A 13,795-nucleotide genomic window follows, 5' to 3' on the forward strand; every position below is an offset into this window, starting at 1 on the left:
AGTAATTATGATATCATATTATTGGGGTTCATATATAATATTTAATAAACTCAAGAAATATTTGGTTCAAGAATCAATATTTAATAATAAGCATTGTGATTTATTTTTTTCTTCTTTTTTATATATTTGAACTAACCCAATACTATTAGTTATGAAGACTAAATAATTTAGCAGAGTAATAATCGTATATTATTTATTATTACATATTAATTATTTTTAAGCTACAACAAGAATAAAATATCCTTTATTTATTGCCAGTTTGCCACACCCATATTTAAAAAATTATACTACTTAATTTTAAATTTACCTATTGTTACGTTACACCTAGTTCTAATTTAATAATTTGTGTTGAAATTAATATATTTTAAATTTTTTAACATATTTTCTTTTCGTTTGAACTAACACTATTCAATAATTCTTCATTTTTCACTAAAAATATTATCTCTTAACATTTTTCAAATTCCGAAAATGTGGTCCTCCAACTTTAAAGAGAAACTAATGTGAGATGAAAGTGATGTGAAGAGAAACTTGACAGCAGCTACATATTCTTGATCTTGATCTTAATTTCTTGATCTATATACTCTATTAAACTTGATTGGGTTTTTATTTGTCTTGTTTATTTTGGTGGATGTAACACTCAACTGTAATCGAAGAATGTTTCTTGCATCAAAATGATGCAACTAACAACTTTTCAATTAAAAAAAGAAAAAGTATTTATTCACTAAACTTTTTTGCCCATAACTTTTTAGTAAAGTATAATTTTTTTTTTCTTAAAGTAATTAGTATAGTGTAATTTATTATTGTATTCTCTTTTTTCTTTTTAGTAATTAGTAATTAATATAATGTAGTTTATATCATGTGAGATCAATATTATCATTTAATGGATCAAATTAACAACGACAAATGACATAGAAAAGAAGAAAACCTTTAAATGTTAGTACAGAAAAACCAAAACAAACTTTTTTTTGGAAATATTTGGTGATAAAAAAAATCAAGTAAAAATAGTCAAAATTTGTTTTATTTAAAATTTATTAATTACCACAACAATTGAATATCTGACTTTTTTTTCTTCTTAGCATTATCACTTTTTTTTATGAGGAGCACAACAAAAACATAGAGAACACTCATATAAAGATGCCTATATCATCTTTTGTTAAAAATGTTTTGGTGTTACATTTTAATTGGTTTATTTATAATTTATTCGGTATTTTTCGTTACACATTATTAAATTTTTTAAAAGATTTTCTTTTTAAAAATAATAAAAAATATTTAAAATGGACTAAAACAAAAAAGATAATAAATTAATTATTAGATTTTTTTTTAAAATTGTTTATATAAAAAAATATGCCACAATTAATATTATATATATATATATAATTTTTTTAAGTAAAATTTATCATATGAGTTATATCGATAGATCAAACCTCTTAAAATTTTGATAAATAAAAAAATAATTAATTTATATTCGTACCATATATAAAACAATTACTATATTAAAAGTACCACGTGTGAGTACTTGGTATATCCAAATTTGCCTCCACTTGCTACAACCCACAATTTGCAAACCGGTCCTTGTTTTTTCTGGTTATCTTCATTTATTTGCAAACCGGCCCTTGTTTTTCTGGTTATCTTCAATTATTCCCTAATTCCTGGTCCTTCAAAGTCTGGATTATTCTTCATTCCCCACCAAAAAAAGCTCCCTATAAGAATTATGTATTTGAACAATTCCGAATGTATGCAATGCATAGTTAGTTTAGGGTTCACATGTATCCACGTGCGCTACAGTGTATGTGCGTGACAAAGTATATATACTATACTTTTTTTGAGCATGTTTGGAATCATTAAAATAAGACACTCTTTTACCAAAAATATGCATGTTTCAATCAAAATCATTAAAACTAATAATTCAATTTAAAAAGTATTTTTAAGTAAAAACAATATTTTAAAACTTACAATTATAAGTAAAAAGTTTTATTTTTTAAGATTATAATGGTTTTTATTAATTTGATTTCAAGTATAAAACATTAAATAATATACAGAATTATTTTATATATATTCTGTAATTATATCACTTAAAAGGTGGTTTCTTAGATTATTTTAAAATCATTATTTCAGCTAAAGTATTTAAATATAAATTGATTGTCACAAAAACAATGATTTAAAAATATATACAAATAAAATTATTTAAAGAAATTTCATTTTTCAGCATTTCCAAACACGAATAACATTATTTTTCTTTTCTTTTTTTCAACTTTTTTTTTTCATTATTGGTATTCAATACAAAACACAAAAGGAGAATGAATGGGGACCAATCCTACACACCCTTTGAAACTATAAATAGCCCCATGTATATATGTTATACCAAATATAATAAACTCGTAGAATAACACAAAAACAATTTAATTATTTGATAGTTAGTATTAGTTTTGCACTGTATCAAAGTTCCAAGCCATGCCACTTGTTAGTAAGGACCCTCTTGTAGTTGGGCGTGTGATTGGGGATGTTTTAGACCCCTTTGAAACTTCTATTTCAATTAGAGTTTCTTACAATAATAGAGATGTTTGCAATGGCTGTGAATTCAAGCCTTCTCAAGTTATCCACCAACCAAGAGTAGTCATTGGTGGAGATGACCTCAGGAACCTCTACACTCTGGTAATTTATTACCATCTTCTTTTAGACGCGTGTTATGTTAAACAGTTAAGTCAAATATATTAAATTATTTGACGTTTTTCAACTATTTTCAGATGAAGATGAGACTTAAGCACGTGTTATGTTAAGTAGTTTAGTCAAACATGTTAAATTATTAACAGTTCTTAATAAGTGTGTAGACTATAGATTTTGTATCTCATTCCTCTTCCGTTGAATTTGGTATTTTATTTATTTGAAAAAAAAAGGGATATGTCAAAATTTTTGGAATTAAAAATACTTCTCTCTTTTCTATCGTAATTATTGTCTAATATAACATTTTCATTTGTTAGATATAAAACTGCTAATGTACTTTAACAATAGCTAAAGCCTGCTGCCAAGAATTGAAAGAAAAATAGTTTATGACATGTGATTATATATGTTTAAAACAACAAATTAAAGTGATTTTAATGACTTAATACAGGTTGCAGTGAATCCAGATGCCCCTAGCCCAAGCGACCCTAGTTTGAGGGAATATCTACATTGGTGAGTCACAATAATTGTGGTGCAAAATTTGTGCACTAATTAATAAAGAAGACTAATGGTACATGGTTAAATAAAGGTTACGCCTAGGTTTTAAGATTTATCAAAACTACACTTACACCACTTCTTTGACTATATATACATTCATCTCTTTTATATTACAACAATTTACATCTTACAACAAGTTATATATATATATATATATATATATATATATATTCCAATTGAATACTTTCTTTCTTTTGATTGACTTCAGGCTGGTAACTGATATTCCCGCCACAACTGGACCTAGTTTTGGTACGTGAGATTGTTGTGTATTTATTTGTTTATTTATTTGGTATAATCTCATTAACATAAAAATTGGCCATTTAGGTAAGTATTTTTAGTATACTATATAATATATGGACCATGCGTTTAAACTGAGCAGTAGCTATGAGCATATGGGAATCCAGCGTGCACGCCAGGACCATGTCTTTTGAATATATATATATATATATATATATATATATATATATATATATATATATACAAATTAAATGAGTTTTCAAAAAGATATAATGTAATTAGTAACAATTTTAACAACAGTTAAACAGGTAATTTATTTAATTAATAAGGTTACTAATGAGATGGAATGAATACAAATATACAATTATGTTACAGGTAATGAGGTGGTAGCCTATGAAAGTCCACGACCAACATCTGGGATTCATCGAATCGTGTTTGTGTTATTTCGTCAATTGGGTAAGGAGAAGGTTTATGCCCCTGGTTGGCGCCAAAACTTCAACACCAGAGAATTTGCCGAACTATACAATCGTGGTTCGCCTGTTGCTGCTCTCTATTATAACATCCAAAGGGAGAATGGTTCTGGTGGCAGGAGGTTATATTGATCATCATCATAATTACATAAATAATAATAATAATAATCAACAATAATAAATTACTACTTTCTTTTCGGTTCAAACTCAATATAGCTGTATGCATAAATTGAACCCAACCTAGGCTACTGCACGGTTCATTCTTTACATGTTGTGTATTGGCAACATAAGTTATAGTATGTTGTTTGCTTTATGTGCGCGTTACACATGTAATCTTCTACTTCTTTACTTCTTCTCTGTCGACATTTGCTACATCATTACTTCGCTTATGCGTGGAGTACTTTCGAACCTTCATAGGAGAATACTCGCACTGCGTTTTGATAACTTAGTTCAGCAAGCTCTTCTTTTGTAATCTCTAGCATTGATGCAACATAATCAAGTACCTGCAAGAGGAATGAATTGAATAGTATAAATACATAATCACAAGAGAGAAAGAGATTAATTTCTGTGTGCATATCCCACTCCCCAAGCTAATTCCTAACCACTATTACGAGATCCAATATTACAGCAATCAACTCGCCCCTCACGCAAACCTGCATATCTTTCTACCTCGCCTTTGGCGTTACAAAGTAATAAGATTATCCATACAAGCATGCTGAGTAAGCATCCTATAATTGTGAATAATGGTTTTGGATGGATTTAATAAACCAATTCATTTTGCATTGTTATCTACTTCCAAACATGGGATGATTCGGTTCCAAATCAAATAAATTCCATTTGTTGGGGTTCCAACACATAAAATGAGCACTCTTGTGGTTTAAGAAACCTATGGCTAAACACAGTATTTCCAAATAATAAGCACTTCATTTGTGCATTCTAATTCAGTAGCGGGGCTAGTAAAAAATATCAGAGAGAAAAAGAAAAGAAGAGATACGAAATAGCTATGCTGGATGACTTGCATGTTCACATTAAAACTTAAATTGGGGAGAATTTTGTGCTGTATTAAAAAAGATTTATCAAGCTACACTTATTTTGAAAATCGAAGGTGAAAAATAAGAGCAAATACTAGGCTATATACCAGATGTATGTTGGCTGGATGATTTAGAGTTTCCTTTGGCAACGTCGAAGCATCTGTTAAGACTTGGGACCCGTCATTAAGCGATGTACCCGATGCTGAGGATGATGTTGAGCTTTGACCTTGAGGCTCCTCAGGGAGAGATGGATCTCCATCGACGAAAAAAAGAGAATCTATGTTTGACTTTGGCAGTGCATCAGGTGCATCAGTCTCCAACAAAATTCTATCAGAAGGGACCTAAATAGGAAACAATAAGAATGTCAATATTGTTAATTGTTTCGACATGCATAATACAAAACTACAGAATATTAATCAAATAACGCAAGTGATGAAAATCACCATCTGCAGCATTTTCTTTGCCTTATTTGCTTTTAATGACATTAGAAACCCTGAGAAGGAAAAATAAGCACCGAGCTTTGAAAATTCAGGAACCATCTCTGCAGATCCTAAGTAAGAATGAAGAATAACACCGGCAGGAAAAGGTCCCATTGACCTGGAAATGGTGAAATTTCGAAGGAAGACTGAATTCCAAGATGCTAGTTCATAATCATCAATTAGAACATAAGTTTAACACTAATTTCATGGCAACACCATTAAATTATGAGCTAAGTACCAAAAGCTAACATATAAGATCAGGAAGTAAGCCCACACACAAAATTATTCATCCATATGAACTTAATCAGTAACTACATCACTATAGCTATAGAGAAGACAAAAAAGCAAGGTTGTTAACAAACTGGCCATACTGTTTTTGGAACTACAATACCTATGATTCCCTATGTTCTATTCTTCGAAGCTCGATTTGGTTATTCAGTTCATTCCTATAATTCACTGGAAAGATAAAAATGACTTGAATAATAAACTTAAAACATGATCTGAGGCTCTCATACCAAATTACCAACTACCAAAGACACCAGTAGCATAAATGAGACGACTAATGCTAGGTAACCAACTTTTTTCAGCTAACATTTTTTAAATTAGTTTATTTATCTTAATTCTAGACCCTAAATCCTAAATTATAAACCTAAATGCTAAAGTTAAGAGTTGGTTCCTGTACTTTCTCAAATAACACATCCTTGTGTAAAAATATGTACACTCTTTCATGTCCCTAACTACTATCTATGGAAAGAAACAAAAGAGGTTAGATCAAATAGATATTCGTACTTCATCATCTCAAGAAGTTCACCGAAGGCACGAACACAGTGTACAGATGCTGGCTTGTTTAACGTTTTTGCAAGTTGAAGCTGGTTCTTGAGTACTTCAACCTGATCTGAAAAATCAACGTTCCTTCCATGAGATCCTTTGTCAAGACCAATCTGAGAAAATCGAAGAAAAATGAATTACATGAAATAGATTGAAATTCGCAGAGAATATGAATTGATGAATGAGAGCTCACCTCTCCGACGGCGGCAGATGGCGTAGAATCGAAGAATTGTTTGAGAGTGTTGAACCAATTCGGAGACCTTTCTGCAACGAACCATGGATGGAGGCCAAAGGAAGGGATGACTGAAGGATAGGATTGGGACATGTGTTTGACCTGAAGCCAGTCTTTCTCGGAGACTCCATTGACGGCGAAGGCAGCGACACCTACGCTTTGGGCGGTTGCTATGATTTGGGGAACGTTGCTTAAGATTCTTGGATCTTGAAGATGACAGTGTGCGTCGAAAAGCTTCATCTTCCTCCCACAACTCTTCCCTTTGCTCCACCGCTATTATCTTATTTTCCAAAAATACCCTTCTCTTTTTTTTTTTTTCCCTTGGACATGCAGCCGGTCCAGTCATTGCGCAGTTATCTTATTTTCCAAAAATACCCTTATTTCAAAAGCTTTTAGCCGATTATTTAATTTTAGTTAAGGGGGAAAAAATGCTTATGTATCTGTGAGGGATTATTTAAAAAAAAGGTTTATGAGTTAAAAAGTATGAATTAAAAAAAAAGTCAAAATGGTTTTAATTTTGGTAAAAACTTATTTGTAGTTGTTTTTATTTAACGTTTAGTTAAAAATCGTTAAATAATTTGATATAATTGACTAAATTATTATCTAATAACTCTCTATTATCAATTTCAGATAAAAATAATTGCATATAAATCTTTACCTTCAAACTTTTGTTTCGGTCTCTGTTTTTTTTTTTTTTTTTGAAATTTTGTCTTTGTTTGTGAATCGTAGAATTGTGACCTCGTTTGTCTTGGCATTTATTTGTGAAATTTGAAACTATAATTTTATTTGTCTTGACATAAAACTAGTTTGGTTCATTTGTCTGTTGTTGTTTTAAAATTAGTATTTGTAATATTGACTATTGTATAGTAAAATTTTACTATAATTATGATAGAGACTTAGCATAAATTTTATTATACTTTAGATTAAATCAAAATATATACTAATATCACTTTCTCTTTTCTGATCTTTAATCTTAAAATAAGCTTCTATAGCCGTAAGAGAGAAGATAAAAAAATTAATTCAATAACACATTCTAAATTAAAAAATATATATATCTTGATTCAAACTCTCTCTCTTTCTCAAAATCTTTCATCAAACCTATAAAACTTACTATTTCTACTATTGATCCAACTTCTTTAATTTGGTAGCGGTTGTTTGGGATTAAGTAGGGGTTTATTGCTAGATCCAAAACAATTAAATTTTGATAAATTAAACATTTAATTATTCTATCGCTATCTATAATTTCATTAAATTTTTAATTAAATTTTTATTTTTTTTTTCGATGGAATCCCTATAATATATCAAATTTTGTATTTAAATCTCTACTATGATAGAAATATTAAAATTAATGAAATATTCCGTTAAACAAAATAAATATATCTAACACTTAACTAAATATTCTATGTAGTTTAAGAGAATATTCCATTAATTTCAATATTTTTGTCACGATAAAGACTTAGTTACAAAATAGAGACCTAACCAAAAAGAAAAAAAAAAGTATAAAGACTTCGTTAAAAATTCGATAAAACTATAAGAATTAACAGAATAATTAAACCTAAATTAAACAAGTACTTGTTTGTTGTTACAAATTGTTTGTTGTTACAAATTGTTTGTTTACAAATTGTTGTTACAAACTTGTTTGGAATCAACAAGAGTTTGAGTTGAACATGCCATATTGCTTGGGATGTTTGGGATTAATTAGGGGTTTATTGCTAGCTCCAAAACAATTAAATTTTGATAAATTAAGCAAGTATTTGTTTGTTGTTATAAATTGTTGTTGTTTAATTTGATTACTTGATCTAAAGATTATCTATTTTAGATCATTAATTAAAAAACAAAACTAAATTCAAAAGTATACCCAAATCTATGAACAGAAACACTCTTGATTATTATATTTGATTAATCTTGACTAATAACTTTCTAGTCTTCTCTTTAACCAAACTCTCTTGTATTCATGTTAGAAATGCGAACAAAAACTCCTTTGATGGGTAAGAATTACAAGACGGTTTTTGATGTGTTGAAACTTGAAACTAAAATTTTAAAATGACTATTTATATAATACACTAATTAAAGTTCTAATACATGTTAAAGACCATTTTTAATTTGTACTTTTTTACCATAAACGTTAAAAACCAATTACACGAGTAAAACTACAAAAATAGTGCCAAAATCTAACCACTTCGATAAAGATATCTTACAAGAAATTTCTCATTTGTTTACTGTATTAAAATGATGTTTAATTTTAAGCAAAAACAATATATAATCGAGTAATTTAAAATTATACGGTTTATATTACCGTTATTACACCTACGCACGCACCAAAGTCATCACATTTCTTCTCTAATTAAAACCTTAATGTATAACATATATAACTTTATTAATATGATCCGATATATATATATATATATATATATGAGCCCCGCTAGGGTACCAAAAGCTTAAAATGATTTTGGAGTTACTAAATATCGAACTCTTAACCTTTCGAATCTAGCATTCTAATACCATATCATGATATTACTCATTCCAAAAACTTCAGTTAATGGAAAAAGATAACACTAATGATTATATCTTTAATACTCCATAAAACTTCATTATACAAATATTCCATTAGCTCCTCATACTTTCTATATGGAAAAGTATACGTTACCAATAGAGAGTCTGCAACTATTACCAACACGTGATAAATTAGGATTAAACCATGATTAACTTAGATGTGGCTTTATTTAGTAGATAGGCTTCATGTCCAGCCCAACTCAAGTTGGCAGATTTTGGCAAATAAAAAGTTCGTAACGTACCACTACTGTTTCTATATATATATAAATATATAATTCTTATCACATTATTTTTCATTTATATTATAAATATTTGAGAATCTGTGTCTGAATATTCACTTGCATTGGTTCCAACTGTGTCTACTCTATATGCACCATTCTTCCAAAATGCAACAGCAACAGAGAGCAGCCAAACTGAACAAAATAAAATAATATAATATAAAATAAAAAGAAAAGTATATAAAACCAACTAATAATCAGCCAAGAATGGAACAACATAATTAATTATAATTAATTTTATTAATTTATAATTTAATTTGTTTGTTAAATTATTATTGACCACGTTAGTGTTAGGAGAGAATCACAGAACAGATGTTTTGATCATTCATTAGTTGATTCTATATAATTAATTATGTTTTATTAATGCGTAACACATGAAACATAGAAATCATATCCAAAACCATCCAATTTACAAGAAAAAAAAACATCCGTGTGCCTATTAGTAGCAACATCCGATTACCAGTTGGCTGATTCTTGGCTTATATAGAGTTGGTTCCCTAGCATTGTTGAAAATAAAATATATATCGAATATAAATCCCTACTAATTATGTTACATTTTTTAATGATAAATTTATTATTTTAAATTTTAAATGATTATCTTGCCCTATAATTTGCATGGCTAGCTAGAGATTTCAAGTAAAATTAAATGAAATTATAAAAAAAATTCCCTACACAAAAGTTGTTGTAAAGACCAAATTACGACATAACTATTAGAGATATAATTACCAGGTTCTGAGAAGAGATGGACAACGACTACCATAGTTTTCCGGGTATTGGTTATAAGGCCGAAGAGGCGGAGGCGGTGGCGGTGGTGCCGCAGATGGTGGTGGAGGGAAGCCTCCTACTCCTCCTATTCCGTGGAAGTATCCTTGATACCCTTGTCTGGCTGGTGGAGGAGGATATGGATCCGTAGTAGGATACCCTGTATGTTAATTAGTTAAGTTATTTTTCAAGAATCACTAATAATTTAGCACAAAAATTGTTGTTTTTTTTTTAATTATTCTAAAATGTGATATATACTAAAAGAAAAGGAAGAAAAAAAAAAGGGAAGTTGCCTGTGGGGGTTGATGAGTAGAGAGGATCATGCCTAACATGGTAAGCCTGACTCATGCTGAAAATTTCAGAGAAAATAACTAAGAATAAGAATAAGAATAAGAGGAGAGGCTAAAACAGTAATTTTATAGCTGCTACATAACATACTAAACAGAGCAGGAAATTTCCTCTTATTAATGTACTATGTATGTAGTATGTTTTCGCATATACACATGGAAGCTACGAAAACAAACAGGTGTTTAGTTCTCAATTCTCAACCCTCAACCCTCTTATTTATCTTTTCCTTTCTTGTAAACCCATTTCACACTTGGGGATGGTAATAGAGCTAATAGGGATGGATTTTTATCCTATTTAATTTTATTCTATTCTATAATAATTTATATAAAATTAGAAAAAGTGTTAAGGGATAGTAAATTTTATAATTTATAGTTATTAATTAGTTATTATTAATTATTTTAATAATGTGAGATTTTATTTAAGAATATAAGATTATTTATTTTACTTTTACTAATTAAATACTGATCAAATTTTAATAAAACTATTAATTTTTTAAATTTTTTCTAAAATTAATCTTATTTTTATTTCTAAATTATAAAAAATTAAATTCTAACTTATTTTTATGATATCCATCTCATTTTTATTCGTTTTTATAATTATTAAAATTTAACAAAAATTTAAATATAATATAATACTATTAATTATTATATATATATATATATATATATATATATATATATATATATATATATATATATCGTCTAACGAAATGAATATCCACATATTCACGTAGTGTTACTATCCTTATTCACACATATAAATTATAAACTACATTATATTTACACCAAAATTAATCACAAAAATTAACTATCATGATTTATATCATATATATTATATATAAATATATTAATAATTAACTTTAATATATAAATAATATTTTTGATAAATCATATTCCTTTTTTCCTAAAGAAGTTAATTAAAAATATATAAAATTTTATATTAATTAAATTTAAGAACAAAACAAACCTTTCCAATTTCAAATCCTAGATGCAAATGATTTTTTTTTTTTTTTGAAGTATAGAAATACAGAGACCTAACACAGAACAGTTACATCTCTCACAAAACTCCAATTATATCTCTGATCTCTAGACAAGCTTGATTCCAAACTCTAGATCAATGGTTGGTAATTTTAGAGAAGTCTCTTATAGATAAATGTATCTTCAATATTCAAAGATTATTAATTTCAAACTACATTTCATATACATAATGATTATAGAGCAGGACAATAATATCTCTCTCTTTTTTCTTATGGATATATACCTTAATTTATAGCAATATAATACAATGCAATTTGACTTTGACCTCAAATGTGTTAGCTTCATCTTATATTTATCAATCTCAATATTATCTCTTCCTCTTTGGAACCGTCCCCACATACATACTACATAGTTAATTATTAAAATAAGATTATTCTCCATAATATTCACTCTTATTTTCCCAATTTTTAGATAATAAAAAATGGTCTAAATTAAAGCTCGGAATATTTTCAAAATTTTATTTTAAACTAAAATATAATTATAATTTTTTTAATGCATTTCTTGTTATTTTTTAATTATTTCTTCAATATAACACTTTCTGAGAAGACAATTTCGTCATATAAACAGTCTACAATTATGCACCCACCATTGATGAGTTTTTAATTATAATTGCATAAACCCGTTTGGCCTCATTAGCAATCTCACATTTATTAAAGAGAAATTTTTAGACTAATATTTTTTTATATGATCATTATAAATATTAAATTATATAAATAAATTATATTAATTTATACGTATAAATTTTAATAAATATAAATATAAATTATATATATTTTTTATGTATAAAATTTTTATAAATATATATATAAATTATTATTAATTAAATATTAATAAAAATAATAATATTTATTGATCATGTAATAATATTATTTTTTATTAAATTTGCTTAATTTTCTACTGTATGCATGACAAGGATGAAATGGATATTTGAAAGTGAATGCAACAGCAAGACACTTGCATTGACTATTCAACTATTAAAGCTTCAAGAATATAGATTCGATGCTAGATATAATTATAAAATTAAATTGCTATTCGTATATTTGTATCTAATTATTTAAAATTTTAATAAAAATGATTTACTGAAGTCGTATAATCAAACTCTAATTTTGTAGAGAGAAAACAATTCTTTTTTTTTTTTCAAAACAAATTGTGGTGAGATCAGAGAGAGGGAGATGACAAATACGAAGTCTTTGTTGGTTAATATTTAGTGCTAAAATTTAAATAAAATTTATTTAACTAAAAAAATTACAAGAAGTAAGGAGTGTTTATAGATGAATTTTGTTTTCTATAACAAAAACAAATAAATGAATATTTTGATTTTTATTTAATTATAGTATAAAAAGAGAAAATGAAAATAATGTAACTAAGCTAAATAATATTGGCACCATAAAGTTTTAGAGAGAACATTAATTAAGAAAAAAAAAGTTAATAAAATAATTAATGTACGTAAGAAAATTGCGAATTTAATAAAAAAGAATATAATTTAATGTAAAACAAGAGCATAATTTTTATATCCAAATTAAAAGGTATGAAATACTTATACATAAATTTGTATGTTAATTAGCATCATTTTCTTATTTCAATGGGTGATGTACATGTACAAATTTAATAAAAAGAATATAATTTAATGTAAAACAAGAATATTGATGTACACGTCAGAACTCAGATAATACTAGTAACTGGGAATAATTGAGGTAATCAATGACGTCAAGCATGTATTATTATTATTATTATTATTATTATTATTATTATTATTATTATTATTATTATTATTATTGTAATAAATTTTATTTATTTTTAATACTTTATGATTTATTATGAAATATATAAAATACTTAAATTAAATATTTTTTAACAGGATATCATGTGGTAAAATATTAAAATAAATTAAATAAACTGCTAACCATTATTAATATTATTTAAATCAACTAATAATTTTTATCATTGATTTATATATATAATTATAATAAATATTAAAATATATTTTGGTAACGTATATTATTTTAATCTTACAAAAAAAGGAGAAAAAAAAAATATATATATATATTTTATAAATAAAAAAAATATTATTTAAATAATTTGTATATGAGAAAAGTGTAATAATTTTCTAAAAGTTTTTTTTTAAAGTGCAACCTTGTTTCTTATATACATATTTTTGAATCAGATTTTATAGTGGTTGATTTGTAGAAAGGGGTGTTTTGGGAGGTTGTTGATAGTCTTACCACGCCTATTTCGTATGAGATTAAGCAGATTATTTGTGATTTGAGATATCCTAATTCAACTGAGTTGGAGCTACAGTGAAAGTATAGTGCATGAGAGGGTTA

The 13,795-nt window shown here is 27.0% G+C and overlaps 3 protein-coding genes across 4 annotated transcripts; 1 reads left to right on the forward strand and 2 right to left on the reverse strand.

Annotated features, from left to right (window-relative positions):
• Positions 1–2,362: 2,362 nt before the first annotated feature.
• On the forward strand, positions 2,363–4,236 carry LOC112716919 (protein VERNALIZATION 3-like). Its single transcript, XM_025768969.3, has 4 exons — positions 2,363–2,652; positions 3,110–3,171; positions 3,425–3,465; positions 3,829–4,236. The coding sequence occupies exons 1-4, from the start codon at positions 2,452–2,454 to the stop codon at positions 4,053–4,055; spliced, it is 531 nt and encodes a 176-aa protein (XP_025624754.1). The 5' UTR covers positions 2,363–2,451; the 3' UTR covers positions 4,056–4,236.
• Positions 3,742–6,875, reverse strand: LOC112716918 (uncharacterized). Of its 2 annotated transcripts, none has more exons than XM_025768967.2 (5): positions 6,455–6,875; positions 6,223–6,328; positions 5,398–5,551; positions 5,062–5,295; positions 3,742–4,426 (listed from the first exon to the last, which is right to left on the reverse strand). In XM_025768967.2, exons 1-5 carry the CDS (start codon positions 6,837–6,839, stop codon positions 4,310–4,312), a joined length of 996 nt encoding a protein of 331 aa, XP_025624752.1. In that variant the 5' UTR covers positions 6,840–6,875; the 3' UTR covers positions 3,742–4,309. The 2 variants fall into 2 exon arrangements, with proteins under 2 accessions (XP_025624752.1, XP_025624753.1); XM_025768968.3 differs by having other exon boundaries at positions 6,223–6,374; positions 6,455–6,843.
• Positions 6,876–9,043: 2,168 nt separating this feature from the next.
• On the reverse strand, positions 9,044–10,703 carry LOC112716920 (protein CYSTEINE-RICH TRANSMEMBRANE MODULE 7). Its single transcript, XM_025768970.2, has 3 exons — positions 10,380–10,703; positions 10,051–10,246; positions 9,044–9,459 (listed from the first exon to the last, which is right to left on the reverse strand). The coding sequence occupies exons 1-3, from the start codon at positions 10,432–10,434 to the stop codon at positions 9,411–9,413; spliced, it is 300 nt and encodes a 99-aa protein (XP_025624755.1). The 5' UTR covers positions 10,435–10,703; the 3' UTR covers positions 9,044–9,410.
• Positions 10,704–13,795: the final 3,092 nt, after the last annotated feature.

Source organism: Arachis hypogaea, chromosome 10 (genome assembly GCF_003086295.3).
Source record: "Arachis hypogaea cultivar Tifrunner chromosome 10, arahy.Tifrunner.gnm2.J5K5, whole genome shotgun sequence".
Classification (NCBI taxonomy): domain Eukaryota; kingdom Viridiplantae; phylum Streptophyta; class Magnoliopsida; order Fabales; family Fabaceae; genus Arachis; species Arachis hypogaea.